The following is a 25,426-nucleotide window of genomic DNA, read 5'->3' on the forward strand; positions in this document are numbered from 1 at the left end:
TTTTTTATTTGACACTTCATATTCAGAGTAGTGATTATATTTTTAACCGTTTTTTATTTAAAATTATTATAATAGGTTAATATTAAAAATAATTTTTTTAAACCGAGCCTTACTTCCCTTCAGGAAAGGAGAAAAATTATTATTATTATTGATTTAATGTATTTTTTACATTTTTAGTACCAAAAATGTTGTTTTGATTTGATATTTGACAGTGGGTGGAAGAGAGCAGCCGTCATTCGTACAATAGCTGCCGTTTTCCAATGTCGTTACGATTTTTGACGGCCACTTCTACTGTTTTTTTCTTTTCCACGCGCGTTGAGGACGAGTTGGGAGAGGAGGTGTTGCTAACGGTCGTGAACTAACGGGGATTGATGGCTCCTTTTTTTTCTTCTTGTTATTAATTTATGAGCACATGGCTGCCTTGTTAAATAAATAATACATTATTTGTACCTTTTTTTTTTCGTTTTAATTTTTAAACGGGTCAAATCATATTATTGAGATAATCTAAGACAAGTTAATATATTAAGATAGTTATAAATGTAAATAATATATTAAAGTATATAATCTTGTAAATTAATGTCATCCCGTTATGTAAATTGCAAATTAAACAATAATTCCAGGCAATTTATGGTATATTTTTATAATTAGTTCTATAATTTTTTTAATAAATTTAGGTCAACACTCCTTTAATTTTAATTTCATAATCAAAATGTTATGTGGAATTTTAAATTTAAAGATGAGTGGTGTTCAGAAAATTACAATGAAAAAAAAAATAAAGTAATTACATTTTAGGAAAATAAGTAGGCATTGGCTTGTTTTTTTCTTAAAAAGCGCGGACTAGATATCGTTTGGAATTACAGTGCAAATCATATTTTATAAAAGAATAAAAAATAACTTTAGTATATTTTAAAATAAAAAATATTAAAATAAAAACTGTACATCGTAATAATAAATACATGTATTGTTGAGTTGGTTAATGTCTTGACTTTGAGCATTAGTTATTGTTAGTATCATCCGATAAATTAATACTCGATTAATTAATAGTTTTAATTGAATAATATTTTTTATTTAAACTCAGAGTTTAAATAATATCATAATTGAATAATATTTCGATTCACTAATAAATTCTAATGATCTGATAATATTAATTTACAGAGGTTTATCTATATAATCTCAATAATATTAATTAATCCACTCATGGGATTAACTTTTCTTGTAATATTCCCCTAGTTGTTAAGAAAAATGAATTTTTTATTTAACAAGCTTTACGACACAATACATTATCAGCTGCTTTTGATGGTGTCATGGCCTTTCCCACCACCTCATACACAAGTCATGAAGAAATCACTTTATGCTGAACTTTCTCAACAATTATTCAGCCATGATTCAAGATTTCTCCCCCCGCGCCAAAAAAATAATAATAATAATAAAATAATAATAATAATAATAATAATAATAAAATATATATATATATATATATATATATATTTATATATAATTCAAAACTGTACATACATGTAAAGACTAAACAATTTACTATTACTCTAAAAGGAGTAGGTTTTTTTACTATTACTCCAAAAAGGAGTAGGTTTTAATTTGTACTATGCAAGCCTTCATCATTTATCTTTTCATACATTACTGTGGGTAGTTTGTGGTTTTTTTTTTGTTTAATTTAACCCTTAAATATTTTTTCTCGCAATTTAGTCCTAATTTAAGACCAGTTAATTTTTATTTCTTATAAGATAACAGGATTAAAAGAAGAGGAACCAAAATAATAAAAAAAACATCAAATATAGATGACATACTATAAGTTTTTTAAAAGATACATTTTGATCTTAAACTTTAAAAATCACATAAATTATTTATTCTCAATATTTTTCTAGTTTAATTTTGGTATAAAAATTTATTTTTGTTATTTTTAGTTCCTAGTAAAGAGAGGAGACATGAAGGTCATCTGAGTCCAGTGATAGAGAGAGAAAAGTATTGGTAACACAGATTTAAATCACAAAAAATAATGATATTCATGTCAAATAATTTTATTTGATAATGAAAGTACATATTAAGTGTTTTTTTTTTTTTTATCTTTAAAGTTTATGAAAAAAACATATTCAAGCTTGGGATAATCTCTATGGTTTTCGTAAGTGTTTTAGATCAAAATTATATTTAAAAATGTATTTTTGGGTTTAAAAAAATTAAACCCTGTTTTTAAAAAACAATTGGGCAGATTACATGTTGCAAACAAGAAAATTTAAGTGTCCCAGTGGCATGAGTTTACCAAGATTTGACTTTTTTCTCGAACTTTTTTTTATTTAAAATTAATGTACCTTAATTAAAAAACACCTTGAGATAATATTTTTATAAATTTATCGAGATTAATTCATCTATCCTGCATGACTATACTTTTATTAAGCTAAGTTTAACAACTATAAATAGAACGGTACGTTCCATATTACAAGTCCTTGTTTATCTAATAATCTAACTAGGCAGCACTAGTTCTGGACATGATAAGCGATTTAAAACAATTGCACGTTAGATGTATTTTCTTAGATATGGCAAAATCGTCTCTCACTAAGTATATTACTTAAATAAATAATTAGGTTTTGATTTTATTTTTTAATTATTAATTTGAGTGCCATATATTTTATAAAATACTATAATGTGAATTTCGATGTATATGCATCTAGCTTTTCAAACTCTTTTATTCTATAAAAAGAACTGTACAAGATTGTCGTGGGAAAACAATAAACACAAAGGGCTGGAAAAGGCAGGAGCCTGCAGTGTCTGCAAGCTGCGAGTGTCAGCACTTTTGCAATAAGTAGGTTGCCATGTATAAAGCTGGCTCGTGCTTCTACTTTCTCAAACTTTGCTCTCTTTTTTTTCTCTACTGTGCAGGAGTATTTATTTCTAATCTGTATACACAATATCAAGACGTGGCTGGCTTGTTTCTATCATGCAAAACAAGAACTCGGGTCCCCTTGCAGATCATGATTGCCCCACTTCTGACTTAGGGTTCTAAGCCCTAATTATCTGGGATCTTGCAAATTTGGTTTCCAATTTCCATAGACGTGCCTGGAATCCTTGCCTTTTCGAGTTGGACAGGATAACAACTTTGTTCTTTGCTGGAGATTTGGAGTTTCCCTGAGACTGCCTGTTGCCCCTCTTTAGTATAGGTGCATGAGAGCATCTCCGTCGCAATATGATATCTAGAAGAGTAAAATTAGTAGTATGGTTTTGTGAATAGTTTAAATATGACCTTTTTATGTGTATTTTAGTGGTAAAATATCATTTATTACAAGTTTATATTCTTTATATGTATTAATTTTAACAACTTGACCCGGTTCGACTTGAAAGTAAACCAAAAAATCATAAATTTAAATAAAAAATTCAAAGAAAGAAAAACTAGTGAAAAAATCATTATTGCATTGAAGTGTTTTGTAAGGTTTTGATATTTTTGCAAGATAAGTAGGAATAATATTTTTACGAGAGAAATGATATTTTAGCAATTTATTTAGCATTTTACTTGAAGCATGTAAAACAAACATTGAAAACCAAATTAAATCTTTTTATTTATTTTTAACTTTCCACTTAGCACATCCCCTTTGAAATGCCCCAAATTAGATTAAACTTATGCAGCCACATTAATTATAAGATATGATTCAGGATAGATCAGGCTCAAGACTTAGATAAGGTATCATATGAGAATTGACTTGGATTAACAAAAAATAATTAAATATTTTTAAAAGCTATTAGAAGTACATTGTTATATATATATATATATTTTTATCAAAACAGCCCAAATTCATAGATCATCAGAATAACATGCGAGGCCGAGTCAACACTGCTCACAACAAAACACTACAAAGAACAAAATATTTCAAAATTTAGAAAGAAAAGCACAAGATAATAAGGCGTATGAGAAAAGAAGGAAGGTGACTATGCTACAGTATAAACACCAGGTATATTTCTTAAATCATCCAAGGAGTTGACCTAGTCAAGATCTCTCAAACCGGTTAATTATGTTGACCTAACCTAGCCTGGTCTGAGCCCTTTATCGAGTTAAACCCTGAGCTAGTCACAGCAATTATAATATCAAGCACACCTTCAAGTCACAACTCACAACTCACAACCATTACATTTGCGAGATCTTACTTAATTATCTATCTAGATTTCAAATTTTAAGAGATATCATAAGGAAAAAAAAATAATATATATATAATATATATATATTATTAAAAAATATAATCTTGATACACTCAATCTGCTATAAATAAAATATTTATAACGCTGGAAAGAATTATGTACACGCATGATTTCTCAGAACGACGATAAGTGCACTCCGTACATGACTCGGGTCAATTATTATTATAGAAATAGAAATTGTATTTAACAATTCTCTAGGCCAAACAATAAATTGTTCCAACCCCCCTCTAGCAGGGTGTTCTTCATTAAAATCCCTGTACAATAATGAAAAAATATTAATTTAATATTTTTAAAAAAGCTTTGATCCCTTCCAATGATTTAGTTACCATCATTTCATTTTAAAAAATCTTAATACACGTGGTGGATTTAAGAAATCCGAGACAGGCTATTACCCTCAAGAAAAAGACAACAAACTGACCTATAGAAGCAGCAGCAGCTACATTAGGGCATAGCAGTGGCCTAGCTAGGTGTTCTGAAAAGCAGTAACCAGCACCCCTAGCGTCTGCTCCGCCGGTTTCAGCCGTCTGCTAGCATTGCTGCCGTGACACCAATCCATGCAAACGTTGGTGGGACCTCATGCATGCACGGTTGTGTATTTAATATCTGGTCTCGGAAGAGTTGTGACTGATGTGATTTTACCACAAGTGTGAAATGTACTTTCTAGGGTTCAAGGAGATGTCTGCGATTAATTGTTCTTTAAAATGTTTTTTAATTAGGGATATATTAAAGTATTTTTTTTATTTTTTATAAATTATGTTTTATCAGTAAACTAAAACAATTTTTTTTAAAAAAAAAAAGATTAAGAAACGCGCGTCACACCCTTGGAAGATTAACGTGTGTGATAATCGATGCAGGAAGAACTTGTTTTGTTTTTCCCAGAGGGTAATGCAGATTGTAATCATTGAAGGAGATTCCAGGTCCCTTTCTCTCCAGTAACAATTTGCCATCTGGGCTAGCCAGAGAGTTCAAGTTCCAACACCATTTGAAAAAAATATATTATTAGTTAATATAAATTATTATTAATTAACAAAAACTAATTTATGCCGTGAAATCACTGTTTTTATAGAATCAGTATATACTGTAGATTGTAATAATGCACCGACAATTTTATCCTCCTCGTAAACCGTCTTTTCATTGATTATTATAAAAATAATCGGGCCAGCTGGAGACTTTTACACAGTGATATGATTTTTTTTTAATAACATGAATATTTAAATTAATCTTATAAAATTTAAAATTAATAATGTAAATTTTTAATGACTATTATATTATATTAATAGAAAAATAACATTATTTGATCGACTTGTTTTTATTATATTTTTTAATTTACTTTTTAAAAATATAATAGAATAACTGAATTGTTTTTAAAAGAAAATTTATTGAACTTTACTCTAAAGTTATTTCAATCTTTCATCTTCTGTTTTTATTATTGTCATCAGATAAAAATAAGAATAATTTGACATTTTAATAAATATAAAAAATAATAAAATAATAAAGTGGTCAATGAAGTAAGCTATTCCACTATATTTAGTGGCGTGTTTAGCTTGACTCTCTTTGGGTTAAGGAGGTTGACTTTTTTTTTCTTTTTTCTTTTTTAATTTTTATGCTTAACCTTTTATTTTTTTATAATAACCTTTTAATTTATTTTTTCTTTATATCTAGTCCCTTTTACTTTTAATTATAAATTTTTTTAATTTATAAAATTAAAACTTATTTTTAATTTTATAATCCTTTAATATTTTTATTTGTCAAATATGATTCACATTCTTTTGATAATTATTTATTTTATTTTTGATAATTTTTTAAAAATTTTTTTAATGATTTCATCCTTTATTTTTTTGTATTGGATTTTATCATAATTCTTTTTATTACTATTTTTTTATATTATTTTTCTTCTAATTTTATCATTCAACGTTAAATTGATTGAGAATTGAATTTAGGTATGAGATTTCACGAGTTATAAATTTGAGAGATTCGTCCGGAATTGCACGATTTTTTAATCTTATATTTTTTTAGTTTTATATTTTAGCATTTATTTTAATTGGAGATTGGACTTGTTGTTTTTTTATTATTATTTTCTATAGGATTTTTCAATAATTCAAGAGATGACCTCGATTTTCTCAGTTTTTTTATTTGTTAAAACAAATCTTATTTTTAAATTAAGTTAAAACAATTTATTAGATATAAATATGAACTCACTTTATAATTTCTTATCTAGTTTGCTTTATGAACGGTTACTCTTGAATGCATGCACCCCTTTCAATGCTCCTTTCAATCTTGTTGAGCAACCTGAAGTTAAAATTACATTAAAATTGATTAAAAGTTGCATACGAGAGAAATAAAAACCATCCATTTTTAGCTCTGTTTTCAAGCCCAGGCGTATTTATATATCAGCTATATTTATTTTTGATATTCTGAAATAATATCGAAACATTAATAATATGGAAAAAGGAAGATCCGGAGGAGATATGGAAAGAGGAGGCAAACAGTAGACAAAGGAATAAAGACCAGTGTGGAAGTAACCTGTGCGTGTTCCCTGCAGCTCCCAGCCTTCTGCTGTGCCATATGTTTATATTTACATGCCTGATGACAAAGGCAATAGTCGGTGGGACCCAAACCGAAGCGGGACCCAAACCGAAGTTGTGTGGGTAGGGAAATAAAGATGGAGTATTGATTGCACCCATCAGACGACCCGTGATTCCTATCCATATAGTATCTACTGATTTTTACGCTGTTCTGCCTTATTAGATTGAATAATCATAAAAAAATCTTTCCTATTTATTTTCCTTTCCTTTCAATTCGATCTCAAAGTGTCCCTTCCATAGTTTAGTTTTTAAAAGAAGGTATAACTCATCTTATTTTTTAGATATATTTTTTTAAATAATTAATTATGTAATGTTTTTGGTATAGTTTTTAAACTCGATCTAATATTAATTTAAGACAAGTCTCATGTCTTCGGTCTCAATTTAGGGTGGTTGAGTTGGGTTTGTCCCTTTGTTAATGTAATGAAAAAGTAAAAATGATTTTATTTTAAGAGAAAAAATTAGAAAAAAAAAAGTTAATTGGTTTCAGTTGAGTTTTCATCGGGATAACCATGTCACACTGGAAGCCAATCCTCCCTTGATTTTTGCTAAAACATGGCATGGCCTAGACATGGGTCACTCAGGTCATGATCAGCCTGCTGGATTGAGTTTTAAAATAATGGTTTCTAGACAAAAAAAAAAAAAAAAAAAAAACTACTAATCTTATTAACTTCATGGTTCATAATGATAAATTTTTATTAGATGTCTTGGTGTTAAGTCTAACTTCTAAAAACTCTAGTTACAAGTTAGCAAGTACCCAGACTTAGATTAATTCAGGTTAATAAAAAATTAAAAAAATAAAAACATGGTTATTTTATTGAGTTAATCCAAGTCAATTATGCCTTGAGCCTTACCTAATATCACTCCTTTATAACTTGATGAAAACTTGAAATCACTGTTGTTTCTTCTCTTGGTTAGATCTAAAGAGAAGATTGCAAATATATAAATTAATTTGGAAAAAAATGATTTCAATTAGGAAGATCTTAATGTCATGGTATCTTCATTACACATACTTTAAAAATCCTGGGGGAAATATTGTTTTCCACACCACTGTTCAACGAAAGATATAAGAATGATTTTTTCTCTCTTTTCTTTTTTCCCCCTTCTAATTGCACCTTTATTTGCTAAAATACATGGCCAATTAAATCATATTTATTATGAAAGGGTAAGATTCAAAGATAGAGGACTAGATTGAAAAAGACAACAAAAAAATACTTTTTTAAAAAAAAATTTGGGGCTAAACATTCACTCTGATCCTCAAACTTTTTAAATTATAAACTTTTAGTCCTTAAAAATTCATGAAATTCAATTTTTTTTTTTTTTTTTAATGTAAACTCATAAAAGGCTATGTATACAATTTTTATGTAAACAAGTACCGAATCATGATAAGAACAGGAACCGTCAGGATTGTTGTCTTCAGAGAAAGTTGCGTTGCTTTCATTTCGCTGGCAACGAAGCTTAGGCGCCTCTGTTTGCTTCATCAGAGAGTGAATGAATGAATTCTCGCTTTCGTGTTCTCCTTTTTCTTCCAAGGCTTGTTGGTGTTGTTTCTAAAAGACAAAGAGTTGCAGAAGGAAGAAGGCAAGAAAGAGTCGAGTTGAGAAGAAGATAAAATAAAAAATACTGAGCGGTGTAATTTAACTGATTTAGTTTTGGATTTGCTTTTTAAAAATTACTAATTAGAGTATTATAAATTTAAAATTACTAAAAGTTTATTTAATCATTAAATTTATAACTTTAAAAAATTAATTAAGATATACATAAATTATTTTAAATACACATAGTTGTGATAAAAAAATAATAATAATAAGTAGAAGAGGAATCTGGTTCGTCTTTGGAAATACAATGTTAGTAGTCGGTCCCACTCATCGATTTTTTATTTTCAACTCTTCTTTAAACTTGGAATATATACTGGGATAATTAAAAATTCTTGCAATGATCTAAATTTTATTTTCTTTAATTATAATTTTATGAATTATATTTTACATCCTAAATTAAATAAAAAACTTAAAATAAAATATATTTTCATGTTAATTGTTATTGAATATATAAATTATATAATACAAAATGTAATTTATAAAAATATATTGGAGAGTTTTTGTAATTATTCGTTATATATTTTACCATGTGATCTTAAAATAATTATTGGTGCTAAACTCGTCAAACCCAACTCAATTTGATTCGAGTTGAATATATTGTATTTTTAGTGATTTGTTTGACTTTACTATATCCTGTTAGGTCAAACTAAAGAAAGAAACTAAATAATAATGTTTTGATAAAAAAAGGTGATTAGATGATCCGATGGCAGTTTTAAATTAGATAAATTAATATAATTTTAAGAGATTGGCCAATGGCAGTTTATTAGATTGGCCAATCCTAATACAAGTAAATTATATCTCATAATTTTTTTTTTGAGATTATCACATCTAAATCATAAAATAATCAAGTTAATTTTTTTTTTTATAATTAATTTTTTTAGGTTTTTTTTATTTAATTTGCTAGGAAATTAACCTCCATTATTTTATTCAATTTGAAGTCACGCTAATCTAATTATTGGGCAAAAAATTTAACATAATAACTCAAATCAAGTTTATCTTTTTCTAAAAATTAATTTTTTTAGTTCATGTTTTAACATTTGATTTACAAATAATTAATCTTCATATTTTTTCCCCGCACAATAAAAAATGAATTGAAAAAAAAAAACAATTTTCTACAGAAAATTTCTATTTCTATAGGGACTAACGGTGGATTTTGAGGTTCCAGCAGGCGAAGAATGTATTTGTTTCCGTGGGGTGCGGCACATCTCTTGAAAAATATGAAAAAAAAAAAAAAATCACGATTTTCAAGAGGTGCGCTGCTATTAAATAAACATGCTCAAAATGGATCAACATCAATGACTGACGGGCAAAAATAAAAATAAAAATTATATATACATACAAATGCAAGAACCAATGAACGTGGAACGTAATATGTGCATGAGAGTTCTTGATTGTTTGGCTGGTCACTTGGAAAGCTCAACTGTGGAATCGGCAGAGGGATGAAATCCTTGTATTCACAAATTCCCAAGAAAATTAGGTTACGAGACGACAAAATGTGGAAGATCACAACAATCTGCTACGTACTTCAATCATAGAAACTCTTTCCTGTAAAAACATGGTAAGTTAGTTGTCTTCGAAATGTTTAAAAGCAGTGAAAAATAAATAAATCAGAAGCGAAGACGAGAGAGGCAAGCAGATATTCAACTTTCAAGTGGTGTTCTACGTCACAGTCCAATGATAGGCAAAGACCAAATTGCCTGCCAATGACTTTGCGGTTCTAGGATATGAATTCTCTAATTCATGGTGGATACATTGCCAGAATTTTGATAAAAAAAACCCTAGATTCCTACATAATATCCTCCCAAATAGATTCACGAGCTAAAAACAACAGTAAATACACTCACAAAGAGCTGTAAGACATGGGGGCACCTACAGGAGAACAGAGATGGCATACCCTATCCAAGATATGCTATGGATCAGAAAAACACAGGATGTGTCAGCATGTCAAGTTTTACATGGGATTTAATATGCTTCAATGAGTACCAAAAACAATCTCAGAATGCAGTCTTCCGACGAAATAAATTACAACGTAGTCCATGCACAGGCGCTTGGATGCACATTCACACACACAAACACACAAACAAGGAGGGCGGGAGAACCTCATTTGGAGTACCATTCTCCGATGGAAACCATTTATTTGGAGTGCTGCTCTCTGATGGAAACCATTGCAAAAGGATGCCCAAATTCATGACGTTAGGTATCAACTTGAACAGGAGAGGAGTTGTTACCTGAATGACCATCGATCAAGTAAATGTTTATTGCAAGAGACAACACATAGTTAAAAAGCTATCATTCCATTTGGAAGGATCAAAGAAACAAACCAGACTAAGAGCTGTTGTTCCAAGAAGAAGAAGATACATCTTTCCCTGCATTATAACACCAACATGATTAAATTAATGAAGGATGAGTAAGTGTGCGTATAGGTGCAAGCAATACTAAAACACAGATGTCTTGTCGTCACATCAAACCTGAAACCATCTATAGGTTCAAGAACTACTAAATCCTAGTCCCAAACAATCTTGTGATTTTCTGATGATAAAAAAAATATGCATCTGCATCTTTAATGGCATCCTAACCTCCACACACGCCTGAGAGAGAGAGAGAGAGAGAGAGTTCACCTCAATGAGATGAAGATTGGAGGCACGACTCAGAAGAACAAAAGCAAATTCTCCAATTTGAGCAAGCAATACTCCAACCTGCATCACGGCACATTGATTTATGTCCAGGAAAAAAAAAAGGAAAGAGGGAAGTTTCATCTTCAATTTGTCTCTCTTTTGCCAACAAGCATAGCAAGCTAACTCACGTGGAATGATGTCCTGATGCTATATCCGAAGGCTTTAGTAACTGCAGCAGCAATGGTTGTCTTGACAACAATAACCAGAATCACAGACGCTAGCAATATATCCACATGGTTCCACAGAAAATGTACATGTATGAGCATTCCAATACTAGAAAGAAAGAGAGCTGCGAACAGGTTCCTGATTGGTTCCACCTACAAAGTACAGAGTCATTCAAAACATATCAATCTCATTATAACATAACATAACATAACCACGTGGAGAATAGTTCCAACGCAGGAAAGAGTAGCACAGTGATGTCCATCAACTACAGCTGATAGTCGCGTGATTAGTAGAGAAGTACAGCAACTCAAACAAGTTGCAAAGATCCAGAGTCAACTAAGAAATTTAAATCAGTGCCATATTATCTGAGAATATAACTTGCATAATACTTTAAGATACTAACATGACTAGCAAAACTTGGCACACAATCCCTTGCACAGACGAATACCTGTTCTAAAGTATGTTGTGCAAAGTCGGTGGTAGATATCATGACTCCAGCCATGAATGAACCCAACTCAAGACTAAGGCCCAGCTTGTCACTGCACTGAAATAGTAGAAGGAAATCCAAAAAATAAAGTGAACATGATGACACAAAACATTCAAAGCAGCACTGTGCTGCACCGAGTCATGATACACTGCAGCTCAGCATCATAACCTCTACAGTTAACAAAAGATGAAAACTCTTGATTTAACCATATGAATTTCCTTAGCATAGTCAAGGAACCAAACTAATAATATGACAAACCATATGTCAAGCAGAAAAAAGGTGATGTTTATAAATTTGAAAATTTGCAATATTAGGCTTGCTTAAATTCTCTGCCTTAAAACTATGTTGTTCCACTCTGCAAGTTTGTATTATTAGAATTTTGGATCAAATACACAAAATGACATCTTTCAGATGCAGAAAACTTCTTAAAGCAAGCATTTTCCCTGGTCAGAATAAAGGCGCTGATGGCTATCAAATCCTTAGAGAAAACATAAAAAACTGAAGAACTGCTGAGAAATTGAATTAAACTTTTGAGCATCTAACTGATGGACAGAAAACCTTACAACCTTGAAGTCAGAGTTTCAACCACCTATCAAACTTAGACTGGTAATATAGATTCAGTTCAAATGAAGCAGCAGTCTCTCATCCATTCAAAATTAGCATACAAGTTAAAATAACAAATCGTTAAGAAAGCAAAAACATGTGATGTAGATATGCTATTGCCAATTTAGATGTTATTGTTTGCAAATATCTCTGTGATATTGGAATCCATGTCATTACACAAATGACCAAAAATTATGTTAAACAAGTTAAAAGTTGAAATCTACCGTGTTATGGAAAGGTAATATTCAGTAGCAAGATCTGTTGCATGCAAAACTATTTCTACTAGACAAGAAAGGTACATATCTTTTTCACTTACCCAAGCAGACAACAAGCAGAAAGCAACAGCAGCAAGCTGATAAAGTTCATTTGTCTGAAACACAAGTGGAACATAAGGAGAGTGCTTAGACAGAGGCCCTACTCAACCCGGCAAGTACTCAAACAAAGCCATGTAAATAAAATATGAGACAAAAAGAAGACCATCAAACACTCACTTGAGATGATAGCTGTATCATTAGCTTAAGAAAGCGAGGAACGAACGACCAGGACATAAAAGATGCAGCTGTGAGGAATACGGACAAGAACAATAACCTGAAGTTAATGAGCAATAGATATTAGATTCGTTAAAGATTATTTACATGGGGTCATTCTCATGGTAAATAAAAAGTCGGGGAGGAGAAAAGTTACAAAATATCAAAAAAAAAGGAGGGATGTGGCAATCAACCAATAACGATAATTAGCTTCCATTATCAAAAGAAAAAGGACAAATTTAAACAGCAACAAGAAGAAGGGTGACAAAAATCAACTTACAACTTCCCCATTGAAATCATTCCTTGCAGAGCGCCACTGTTGCCACCCAAAACTGGAAGCAAGGCAAATAATAAACCAATAGCACAATCCTGAAACAATTCAAAAGATCAGACAAGTGGATGTGCATCAGAAAACCAATTTCAAAAAAGCTCAACATATCATCAATGACGTGCTTATATATAAATATAAACAAAGTAAGAAATAAAGAAAACCTGAAAAATCAGGGTCCCGATGGTAACTTGACCATGAAGAGAATTACTACTATTCCGTTCCATCAAAAATTTCACCACCTGATAAAAAATGAATGGATCATATGTTGCAACTGATAAGGAGTGATCAAACAGAAAAGAGATATAATAGTTAGAAACAAGTCTATAACAGTACCACTGCTGTTGATGACATTGACAGGAACGAACCCACAAATACACCCTCAGACAACTTTGCTCCACACAACTGCAAAGTTAAAGATGGTGCAAGCTTAGTATCCAATTTGGCAAATCACACAAATTTCTAGCATAACCAAGTTACACACATTAAGCATCATACCGCAGCAATTATGCCACACAAGCACATAAAAATTACAATTTGAAGCATCCCTCCAAGAACAGCTACAGGGCCCACAACTTTTAACTGCATTGATGATGAATTAGAATGGCTTTTCTAAATCAAGAAAAAAAAAGTTGTTTTTTAAAACAAATAAATTAAGAAAATCTTATGACAAATAACTTCCCTAGATCAAATACAATTTACCTTAGTCAAAGAAAACTCCAGTCCTAACGCAAAAAGAAGAAACACAACACCAAACTGTGCAACAGTTTCGACCTGTGATAAGAACAAGAGAAAATGTCACCACTGTTATTGTGAATATGATGCCAAATTCTTTATGTGTGGGTTTCCCAGATAATAGGCACCTAATGAGGGATTTTTGGAGCATATGGATATAATTATTAGTTGCTAAGATATGAGTACCTACAAAGTCAATGTTGATTTGGAAACAACTTGACTGACAACCATTTTTGTCCTACCAGCTTTATTACCATCTGGAATTTTGTTTGAAAAACCTCACATAAAATGACCCTAAGAGGTAGCAGAACTTCATTTGATAGCTCATAAAACTTGCATTCCCCATCCAGTGTGTCAATGATGCTATAATAAATGAAGCAAGCAAAATGAAAAAGTAAACATTTGGGGAAAAAATAAAAAATCACATACCTGTACCATCTCACTGATGAAATTCAGACCCCCTGGTCCGATGATGGAACCTGCTAGAAGATAGCCAACAATAACCTGCCATACATATCACATGTCAAAATAAAAAATTACCTTAAATATTGCACCCTTACATAAATCATATGATATAGCTGAGCATCAACAGCAAGATGAGTAAAGGCAAACATATACTAGAAATTAAAGACAAATATAACCACAATATACAGATACTAACCGGTTGACCCAAACAAGAAAAGATAATTCCACCAATGGCAGCAGAAACTATGGCAACCACTAGATCAGAAATTAATCTGTAGGTATGTGAAAAAATAATGATAAATTAACAGTACATAAAATCAAAACTCGGAACCTTAGCAGTTAAGTTAGGTAATACTATAGATGCAAGAACTGCACGGAAAAGGAAAATCAGCAGCTAATCATACAGCAATTTCTCAAGAGTAGTATCTGCTCTTGTATACAGTCCAACAAAATCTGAAAGTCATTCACCTCAAATCTACTTGAAGAATTGGATACTTGGATTTCTTGTTCGACATTACAAATACATTGTCCTACAATTAGCAAGATGAGAAAGTTAGAAGGAAGGTCCATAGAAACCAAAAACTGGATCCAAGAATCTGTCTAAACAATTTCACACAGAGGACTGGATACCAAATTTCAGCACACCTTTTTGTCAATCAGGGTTGCCATATCCTCAGATTCCTCATTTTCCAGTGAAAATACATCTTGAAGCTGAAAAGGTCTAGATCCACTGACAACAAGAGGAAAGGAAGATATATGTGATATCAGAATCTCACTTATGTACAGAAAGAGAGGGAAAGGAAATATACGGTAAAAAATGGAATAATTTCCATGAGAAAATATTTTACACGCTTCCATACTTAGCCACTTGTGTATCGTTTTTCTTGCCCTTCTCATGAGTGATTTTAGCAACAGTCTCCAAAACAGCCTGTGAAAACATAACCAGAAGTCCTCTTTTAACAACAACACAAAGCAACAAACAGTAGCAACGAACAATCGACTTGACTAGGTAAAACTGAAGATAACAATACCTAGGCAGTATTAATGTTAAATAGTACTGGCATATGAAAGAGAAGATATTGGTCCTACCATATTTTTGTGGTGAAAATAAAATATTATATGCTAAAAAGATATAATTTCTCCTCAGTATAGAAGATGGGGGTTGCAGCCACATTGTAGGTTAACAGAGTATGAATCTTGCATAAGCTAAGATCCCTAGCAACCTGATTTTCTTTTCCTTACTATTTATCTAATATTTTTAGCAAGAAACTCAAGTAAGGCCAAAGCTTCCAAATTCGTTTTGTAGGGCACTTATTCAGCAAAGCAAAACTACAGCTCAAGCCACAACCAGTAAATGCAAATAATTAAAAGAAAAATAAACCTACTTGCTGGTCAGCTACACTGTTGTTGAAGCTGCTTCCATCAGAACCTAGTAAAGTAAAAATAAGAGCCAAATTAAATATCGTTCTGACAACATTGAAACCAGAAAATTTCCAAAAGATAGAATGCCACAGGTAATTATCATTCCACTTTCATAACAGAAACTCCTATGACCCACAGGGCATGTCAAGAGATCATTAAACTTGAGTCAAACCAAATGACATAGAGACATAATGAATCGTCAAATTTCAAGTGTCAAAAAAACAGACACAAACATGATAATGAGTTGTCAACTTTCAAGTGCGGGACTTGCTAGATTTACTAAACTCTCCATCATAGCACATGTCATAGCATAGCACTAGTAAAGCAACTCTATTCAAGTGGAAAACCTTCAATCTCTTCAAATTCAAAGGGAAGACCGAAACCATTGAGATCAATATCATCTCAATGCAGTTGTCAAAGGACCTACTGTTCAATTTGCTATATGTTTCTCCCGTTGCAGACTTAACTTCTTATACATTTCAGTGAATTCCTTGAACTGACAATAAATGTTTTCAGTTACCTGTTAAGTCATTCTTATTCAGCTATAAGCTTACTGAAAAGTATTATTTATATCATTGTTAACTGACAACTAATTTCCTTTTGCCTTCAATCTTTCAAAACTATAATTCAGCTTCACATTCTCTTCTTAACAACATCATTTAACATGTTCATCAATATCGACTTGAACTCATCTTCACCCACTTATTCAGTTACATTACTAAAGTTTCAGACTTGCCTCAAGAAAGCTTCACATTACTTTGTTTCTTTATCAGTTTACTGTAACCGATCAAGTCTTTTCACCGGTCATAAAAACTGAACCCAGATTAATATTTCCTGATAATACCCAAATTGAAAGGAAAAAAATTCTAGCTGGCTGGAATTTTTAGCCCGACACCAACACCGATCCTGTCTCCTAAATCTTGCCTCTGCACATCCTTCTATGTATTTTTTTTTGGGTTCCCAGGAGCCACACACAAACTTTTCATGCATATAATTTTTTCTATGCACACAACTTTTTCCATGTACAACAGGCACCATGCGCCAATGACATTGTCTGTCTCAAACATTTTCATCAATGACCCATGTAGCACAACAGCCATAGTATGACACAATAACTAATATAGCCACCATGGCTAGCCAATGACAACACACCAATTTATCCACCAATGATATCTCCTTCTCCATGAAAAATGTTCAGGACCCACCCAACAAAATACATATCCAATCCTTGGCCACACAGAGATAGCCACCATAAGCCATATTAAGTCAAGCCATAAGTTAACCATGCACAGGTGCAAACCACACAAGTTCTAGCCACACAAACGCCAAAGCATTCATAGCCAGAGCCAGGCCAGACTATACAATTTCTAGCCAACACATACACGGGCTATATCCAGACACGCATTCCCCACAACTTTATTTTATTTTTCTTTTTTTATATATTATTCTTTCCTCGTGCACTTATTTACTTAAGCATCATTGTATCCCATGTTTCCAAGGGAGACTGGTTTGGTTTTTCAGGAACAACCAGGCCAGAAAAGGTCTATATTCAAGCCATCACTTCACCATCCTAGGATGCAGCCAAGGAAACCCATATTTTATCTTAAGTTGTTTCACTACTTATCATTTCTCTGACAACCTTTTAATAGCTAAAAAAACAGGCTCCTTTAATTGAAAAAAAACAAAAAAAAACTTATACGAAACTAAAACAACAAAGGGTCTCTCTTAAGATCAAACTCTATCTTCTCTTACTCAACACAACCAAATATATTACTAAATCCCACAATTTTTCTTTTTTAAAAAAGCACTTTAAAGCAAAACCCTTTTGCATAAACATCTTACATTACTAAAAATATGCTTCACTCTAACATTTCGAGTCCTTCATTCACATTAACCACCAAAAACAGGCCTAAAAACCTTCAGAGAACATAAAATAACTAAAATTAAAGCAAAAAAAAGGTTCTTTACCTTCAGGCTGATCATTGTCAGAGAACTCTTTTTCAAGAACACGATCAAACATTTTAGCAATACTTCCTTCTCCATTATCAGGTGCTGATGAATTCACCAAATTCCCATAAAACCTCTCCCTTACTTCCTTATCGGATCTCCCATTTACACAGACCAAAATCAAGAGCAAACAACAGCACCTGCTGAATCCAAATCCACATGCAAACCCTCCTCTTTTCATTGGTTATGGAAAATGAAGTGCAGAGAGAGAGAGAGAGAGAGAGAGGGAATTTTGTATTTGAAGGAACAAATGTTCCTTTAATTAGAGATCGTCATCATGTAGCTTATTTTGTTTCGGTGTCAGAGATGGAGGTTATTTAACTGTTGCAGAAACATCCAAACTAGTCCTTGAATTAGTTACATAGTTTCAAATAGATTCCCAAGCTAAACTTAATTATAAATAGATCCATTATTTTTCAGAATTTCTCTCTTTTGCATGTGTTCATTAATGTTTTTATTTGGATTTTACGTTATATAATGATATTAATGTGATCAGATTTTTTTATTTATTAAATATTTGTGATAATTTAGATGAAAGGAATCTTTCCTTTTTTGTGGTTGATTAAAGATAACTTAAGGCCAACTTTCATTTAAGGGTGAGAAAAAAATAAAAAAACTGATTAAATTGAGAAAACAAAAAAATAACCAAAAAAATCAAACCGTGAAAAAACCCGATTAAACCGATTAAAAATTTTAAAAAAATTGACCAAATCGATTTCGGTTTTATAAGTTTGAAACCAAAAAAACTAAACTAGACTCAAATAAAAAAAACTCGAATCAAACCAAAAAAAACCCGATCGATTTGAACAAGTCTTGATTTAAAAAAAATCAGTTTGATTACTTTTCTTGATAACAATCGAACCGAATAAAAAATAATCACCCCTACTTTTATGCACGAGACTTATGTTTTTTTATCCAATCAAAGGTAAGCTATCAAAAAAAAAAACATTAAGGTTGATACATGTGAGAAATTTTAATAGATAGGGGACTTAATTTTATTTTGGGACTATATTGAATAAAAGTGTCTTGTTGAAGGATTAATTTGAATTTACCTTAAATATCTTTTGTGCTGTTAATGATTGGGGTTAAGTTACTGGAATGATCATTTGGAGAGGGATGGTAATGTGGATTGATTTGATTGGTGGATAAATTAAATTGTCATGGCTAGTATAGAATAGTATTTGAAAGGGTGGTAAAAATTATTTTTTTAATGTATTAAAATAATATATTTTTTATATTTTTAAAAATTTATTTTGATATTAGTAAAAAGTTCAAAAGTATATAAAAAATTAATTTACAATAAAAAAAATTACAATTTAACGAAACAGTAATTACATTGTTGTGCTAAACTAAACCTAAAAGTTAATAATTCTGAGAAAATATTAATATATTTTTAAAATTTATTTTAATATTTGTGAAAAAAATTCAAAAGGATGTAAGAAATTAATTTATAATAAAATAAATAAAATTTAACAAAACAATAATTATATTACTACACTAAACTAAACCTAAGAATTAATAATTACGTGACAAAAGTCTTATTAAACTTTGTATAGCATAGCGGCTCGATTTGGTGATGCACCAATACAAAATCTAGCTGGTCTATATTTTAAAATAAATAAGGTAAAAATTAACAGTTAAAACTTGATAGAATTTTTGTTGTTATTATTTTTTTATGTTTTAAACAAAACAACATTGTTTTAGATTTATTTAGATTAACTTAACTAATTCATGTAGCCTATAACTCAAGATTTGAAGTAAGTTATGAAATTTATTGAGTTTAATAATTTTATATAAAAATAATATTCATTAAAAAAAGAAATTAAGTGAAAGGAGTGGAAGATGCACTTTCTAAAGATGTTAATTTGGTATAAATAAACAAAAAAGGATCAAGGTGAAGCAATCAATCAAGATAGCAACATTGTAACTAACTTATTTTGTATCTACAAACAAAAACATTGTAAGAAGATTAAGAGGTTTTTGATGAAATTATGATTACCATGTTTTTTTTTTAACAGAAAATGATTGTCATTTGTTTTAGGAAAGCAGTAGATGGATGGATAGTAAAATCATAGCAACCTTGAAAATGGAAGATGTATGTCAATGGAGAGTGGGCATAAACTTGAGTAGGCTTTTCTTTTTTAAAAAAATATTTTTAAACTAATTAACACATATTTTTGTTAAGATGATTTTAAAAGTGTATCACCCATGCTAGTAAAAGAAATTTAATTATTTTAGCTGTTGTTCTCAAGATTTAAATATATAGACTAAGACAATTCTATGATTTTTCAAGTTGGAACATTTTAAATTAAATCCATTTATTTAATATAGATGGAGAATATTTAAATTTAAATTGTGTGTGCAACTTAACTTCTGATATTATTTAAGAATTAAAAGAGACATGGCTGGGGGGGTAACAATTTATAGAAATATTATCATCAGCAGCTCTTTATACCAATTTAAAGAGTTTTAATATTAAGTATTACTTTAAAAGACATAAGTTTTTCATCGTGTAAGACTTTTCATCCTCTCATATATTGTTGTGGATGGATTGTGTAAAATTTTATTTTTATCAATTTGATCTTCAAACTTCTTCTTTTTTTCTAGCGATTTAGTTGTAATTGAAGATCAATTGATTTTGATGTCTTATGAAAATGTGGGATTGAAAGAAGAGGAACCGAAATAACAAAGGCGTCAAACATGTGTGGCATGCCATAAGTTTCATAAAAGATGCACTTGGATAATTGAACTTTAAAAATCAAATAAATTATATAATTTCAGTACCTCAATGTTTTCCAATTCAATATTGGTATAAAAATCCATTTTTGTTAAATTTTAGTATTTGGTTGAGAGAGGAGATAGAGAGGTTGACGAATTATGACAGTAGAAAAAAAAAGTGTCATTAACAACGATTTAGACCATAAAAACGAATGATACTTGTATCAAATGGTTTTATTTGATGAGTAAAGTTAATATTATGTGTTTTTTTACTTTTAAATTTCATGAATAACAAATATGAGCTAAGGTTGATTTTTAAATTTGGGTTGATTTTGGTTTTTGGAGCGTTTCTTTAGGGTATTTTTGAAGCTATGAAGTGTTTTGGGTTCCTACGATGTTTTGGGTCAAAAATAGGTTGAAAAACAAGTTTTTGAGTAAAAAAATTCAAGTTTTGATTTTTTATCTACCATGTGGACCAAAATCTAGACAAATCAGACGACACATTATTTAGTTTTTTTTTTTTTAAATTAAGGCTCAATTGCGCGGGCCTTCCAGGGTACGTCTGCACATAAACCCCGACAAAGTTAAATTACTAGTGAATATTGACTTGGACCATAGAGGTTCATCATATTTATTAAATTTAATTTGGTTTGATTGTTCAATACTTATTTCTTAAAAAATTAATTTAGTCAAATCCGAGTAAACCACGAGGTAACCATGTTCAAAACACGGATGAAAATTGGATAGCGATTTTCTTTTCTTAAAATTTCTTGTTTAAAATAACTTTATTTTATTTATTTTAATTTTATTTTAAATGACTGTCTTTTTATTAAAAAAAACCTAATAAACCCATGTCAACTCAACTTCTCTCACCCACAACCCTCACCGACGAAAGTACTGTGCTCCGAATAGTTATCCGAGTGAAAAAAAAATATCCATATAAAAAATGCCCACGAACCATCAGCATCCACACATTTCACCATATCGTGTGTTCTCCACAAGTTCAACACACAGTTCTCAAACTCTGCACATAAAGTTCACCACCAACCCCCCTTCCGTCGCAAACTAAAAATTTGAGCCAGAGAATTCTCAAGAAAAGTTTGTGGGGAAGAAAGGCTACACATTTATTAACCATGTCAATGGCATCCGTATCTAGCGCTAGTTTTTGTTACAGCAAATCAAGAATCGGAGGGGTCAAGCCAAATATTGCCGCTGCGAGGCCGAGGAGTTTGGTGGCGGTGAGAGCAGAAGCTCAAGCTATAAACCCTGAAATTAGAAAGACTGAAGAGAAGGTGGTGGACTCTGTTATGGTTGCTGAACTCTCCAAGCCACTCACTGCTTATTGCAGGTATACATCTGTCTCTGTTTATCAAAAAAAAACCTGTCTCTGTTGTGGATCATTCTTGCTTGTTTTTCTATATTTTGATTATTGTCTATGTGTTAGTCACTTGGCTTAAATACATTGGCAATCAATTTTTCTGTAACGAGAGCACAACCAAGATTAATTAATTAAATTTGGAGCCAAGAAATAATATATACTCATAAAAATCATTTGCTTGCCAAATTCTTGATATAACTTGCATTGGTTAATCTCTTAGATGCTGGAGGTCAGGGACTTTCCCTCTGTGTGATGGAAGCCATGTAAAGCACAACAAAGCTACTGGAGACAATGTTGGACCTTTGCTCTTGAAAAAGCAGAAAGAGTAACTCTGTAATTTCTCTTCATTTAGATTTTGTGTTTGTCATGTTGAAGATTTCTTGCTTTTCTATGAAATGGTGTTTTCGAGTTCCCTTTGGATTGAGTTGAGCTCTCCAGTTCGAGTTGCATAAAAATTAAGTTGATAACAATTTCTTACATGTTATGTTAAATGGCCTTGTTCGCTTGTGGCATGCCTAACTAGGCTTTGATTGTTGCTTCTACATTTTTTTTTAATGTTGGTCTCAAAATCTAAACTCGGAAAATAAGAAAAAGAACATATTTTCTTATCCACTGCACCAACTCCTTGAAACTCTTCTAATTTTATTTCCTTGTCAATAGATTTGCTTCTACTGATCAATGAAATCCTGCAAGTAGAAAATTGAGTAAAAAAACCAGGTTTTATCTCCTTTTTTCAGTTGTAAAACGTTTTAGTATATCCCTCATCAGTGGTCCTGTTAATGGCTTTTCAGCCTCAATTTTAGGCTTCTAGGCCTCAAGTTTTGGTTACAAATGAGAGATTTTTATTCAAATGTTTTTGAGTAGAAGACATTAATGGCAATTGAGGTTGGCAGCTAAATAATGGTGATAATTTGTGCATGATTTTACTAAAAATACTGTAATTGAGGGAACAAATTGCGTCTCATTGAACCTCTAAACGATAGTGTTTAGAGTTTTAAACGTTAATTAGAACCCCCCACCACGCATTGTTTCAATGCTCGAGTGGTGGGCTTCGAATTATTAGAATCAAAGACTCCACATTTGATAAATGATGAGTGTAAAAACAGAGTCTCGGATTAAACCTACAAAAATTAACATTTTAAGAGGATTGTTTTATGAATACAAGGAGAGCAAGGCTCCAGAAAGAGTTAAATACCACACAATACAGGTCTTGCAAGGCCACAAATATCCTCGAGCAAGATCTTCGAGCTCCCCAATTGTGCTTCCTCGTGATAGACAATGCCTATGTCAGAAGAATAAGCAATGGATGCTAAACAGTCCGCTGCCCTGACCGATTTGCTTCCCGGAAAATGTGAGTGAGAGAGATCAACCTGTGAAGGATGGCGAAGCATGGCTCGAATAGCCGGAATCAGGTGAGCATAATCTCCGTGCAACGAGTTCTGCTGGAGTAATATGTCCACAGCTAACTTCGAATCCACCTCCAGCTGCACTCTCCTTTCGCAGGAGCTGCGCCCTTGCTTTGTTTAAGATTAACCCATCCTCTGGGAGGAAAGGACCAGCCAACGAGACATCCCTGCTAGATGGGTCCGCGGCTGCTGCAGATTATTCACCATCATCAAGAGAATTTTTATTTTTTTTGAATAGTATGCAAGATGGAATACGAAGTAGCCATTCATAAATTATATCTCTAATAAAATATTTATAACGGGGCCAGTATCCCAGTTCATCAAACTGTTTGTATAATTGGGACACCATTTATATTCGATCAAGTTCTCCTCCAAATAAAATTCATTATTCGTGCATTGCAATAATAAATACTTCACGTATAATTTTAAGATCTTTCATTAATTCCTCCTAAAATATAAGCTTGACATGTGCAAGTTAATTCTGAAGACACTATATTATAAGTTTTTATTGTATTGTGTTTTGCCGACTCATGCTCAGATACAAAACTCAACAACTTATCTTTGTTTTTAAGAATTATCTCAATCCAATAACTTAAAATATTATATGAAGTTTCAAAACATGATTTATATTATTTTTCTAACATTAACACACTCCATCAAATGAAAAAATTTTGGATTTGAAATTTGTACAGTTCATCATACCTTATACTTAATTTTTTATCAAATAAATAGAAATTATGAAATTCAAACTCGTAATCGTATAATTATTAAAATTATGGTATAATATTAAAGAATTATTTTAACATAATAATTTATATTATTATATAAAATTTTAAAATATAATTTATATTATTCTCTGAAATGCTCAATAATTATCTAAATCCAAGAAGCAATCAATTTTACTAGATGGATTGAAAACTATAGTCCACAACAATGAAGGAGGAGGAATGCCTCGACTCGACTCAACTCCCAAATCTCTGTAATTGCCTCACATTTCTCTCTCTGCTGCTACTGCAACTGCTGCCAAAACAGCTGCTCTACTACACGTTTTGCTGCTTCTTGCTGCTTGGTTAATTAGCTCTCTCTAAATTAACCTCTCTATTTATAGCTGGAAAAGAGGGAGCACACATCTCAATTTCAGCCATGATTTTTCCCAACAAACCACCAATTAAAGCTCGTCCCTTGATTAGTAGCATTGGATCCTTCCCTTCTGATATACAACTTGATGTGTGCCTTTATATATTATCTCCACACTCAACACCAAAATCTAGATGGTTACTGTTTGAGATTTGATTTTTGAATCTTGAAAAAAAAAGGGTGAGAATTTAAAGATCTTAGAAGACTATTCTTATCGTGTAAATATAGCATTTGGCAAAGACGAGTTTGAATTTGAATCACATGATGGCACAAGTTTTGCTGTTTTAGAGTTCTTGAAGTATTCTTTGATCCCAGCCAAGTTTTTCTAAGTCATCATATGTCGTGTGCACATAAAGTTGAGGTCTTGAAGGAAAGTGACTCCGACTTCAACTTTTCTCTCGTGTAAAGATGCCACTATATCAAATTGGAGTCGAATAGCTGCTAAAGATCTAAAATATCTACAACTATATTCTTTAAGTTTTTTTTTTTCCAGAAGATAGATATTTTTCTTTGTTAATTTTATTTTTTATTCTTTGTTATAGTGTTTTTTCTAGTTTTTTTTTTTTTTTATGTAGAGGGAATATTTTTTCTAATTTATTTTTTCCATTCAATATTATTAGGATTTTCTAGTTTTTATATATATATATATAAAGGGTTATGATTATATGTATTTTCTAGAAATTTAATAAAACTCCGATCATAAATCGCAGCATTTTAAGAAGAATTCTCTAAACAAAAAAAAGGAACTATAAAACAAAATCCAAGATGGAAATAATACGTAAGAAATTATATGTATTTTCTTGGGATTTTTTTTTTAAAAAATAATGTAGATAATGAGCTGGATATAGATCCATCGACCTCTCATGACCTATCTCTAAGCCTCGCAAAATTAATCGGTTTGAATTTTACTCATATCCATTTGTCTTTTATTAAACAAAATAAAAATCTGACTCGATTTTGCACTCTGTCCAGATGTTGAGTGACAATGACATT

The 25,426-nt window shown here is 31.2% G+C and overlaps 2 protein-coding genes across 4 annotated transcripts; one reads left to right on the forward strand and one right to left on the reverse strand.

The window, feature by feature from the left end:
* Nucleotides 1–9,531: 9,531 nt before the first annotated feature.
* On the reverse strand, nt 9,532–18,067 carry LOC118060689 (K(+) efflux antiporter 5). 3 transcript variants are annotated; one of them, XM_035073946.2, is made up of 20 exons: nt 17,756–18,067; nt 15,751–15,794; nt 15,226–15,293; nt 15,011–15,095; nt 14,834–14,895; nt 14,562–14,637; nt 14,330–14,404; nt 13,868–13,939; nt 13,664–13,747; nt 13,502–13,570; nt 13,330–13,407; nt 13,118–13,206; nt 12,802–12,898; nt 12,627–12,680; nt 11,669–11,764; nt 11,184–11,372; nt 10,999–11,076; nt 10,702–10,746; nt 10,480–10,608; nt 9,532–9,925 (listed from the first exon to the last, which is right to left on the reverse strand). In XM_035073946.2, exons 1-20 carry the CDS (start codon nt 17,973–17,975, stop codon nt 9,884–9,886), a joined length of 1,752 nt encoding a protein of 583 aa, XP_034929837.1. In that variant the 5' UTR covers nt 17,976–18,067; the 3' UTR covers nt 9,532–9,883. The 3 variants fall into 3 exon arrangements, with proteins under 3 accessions (XP_034929837.1, XP_073268916.1, XP_073268915.1); XM_073412815.1 differs by having other exon boundaries at nt 10,494–10,608; nt 15,214–15,293; XM_073412814.1 differs by having other exon boundaries at nt 15,214–15,293.
* A 3,410-nt stretch (nt 18,068–21,477) lies between these two features.
* On the forward strand, nt 21,478–22,402 carry LOC118060688 (CDGSH iron-sulfur domain-containing protein NEET). Its single transcript, XM_035073945.2, has 2 exons — nt 21,478–21,860; nt 22,111–22,402. Exons 1-2 carry the CDS (start codon nt 21,646–21,648, stop codon nt 22,217–22,219), a joined length of 324 nt encoding a protein of 107 aa, XP_034929836.1. The 5' UTR covers nt 21,478–21,645; the 3' UTR covers nt 22,220–22,402.
* The last annotated feature ends 3,024 nt before the right edge of the window (nt 22,403–25,426 follow it).

Source organism: Populus alba, chromosome 12, assembly GCF_005239225.2.
Source record: "Populus alba chromosome 12, ASM523922v2, whole genome shotgun sequence".
Lineage (NCBI taxonomy): Eukaryota > Viridiplantae > Streptophyta > Magnoliopsida > Malpighiales > Salicaceae > Populus > Populus alba.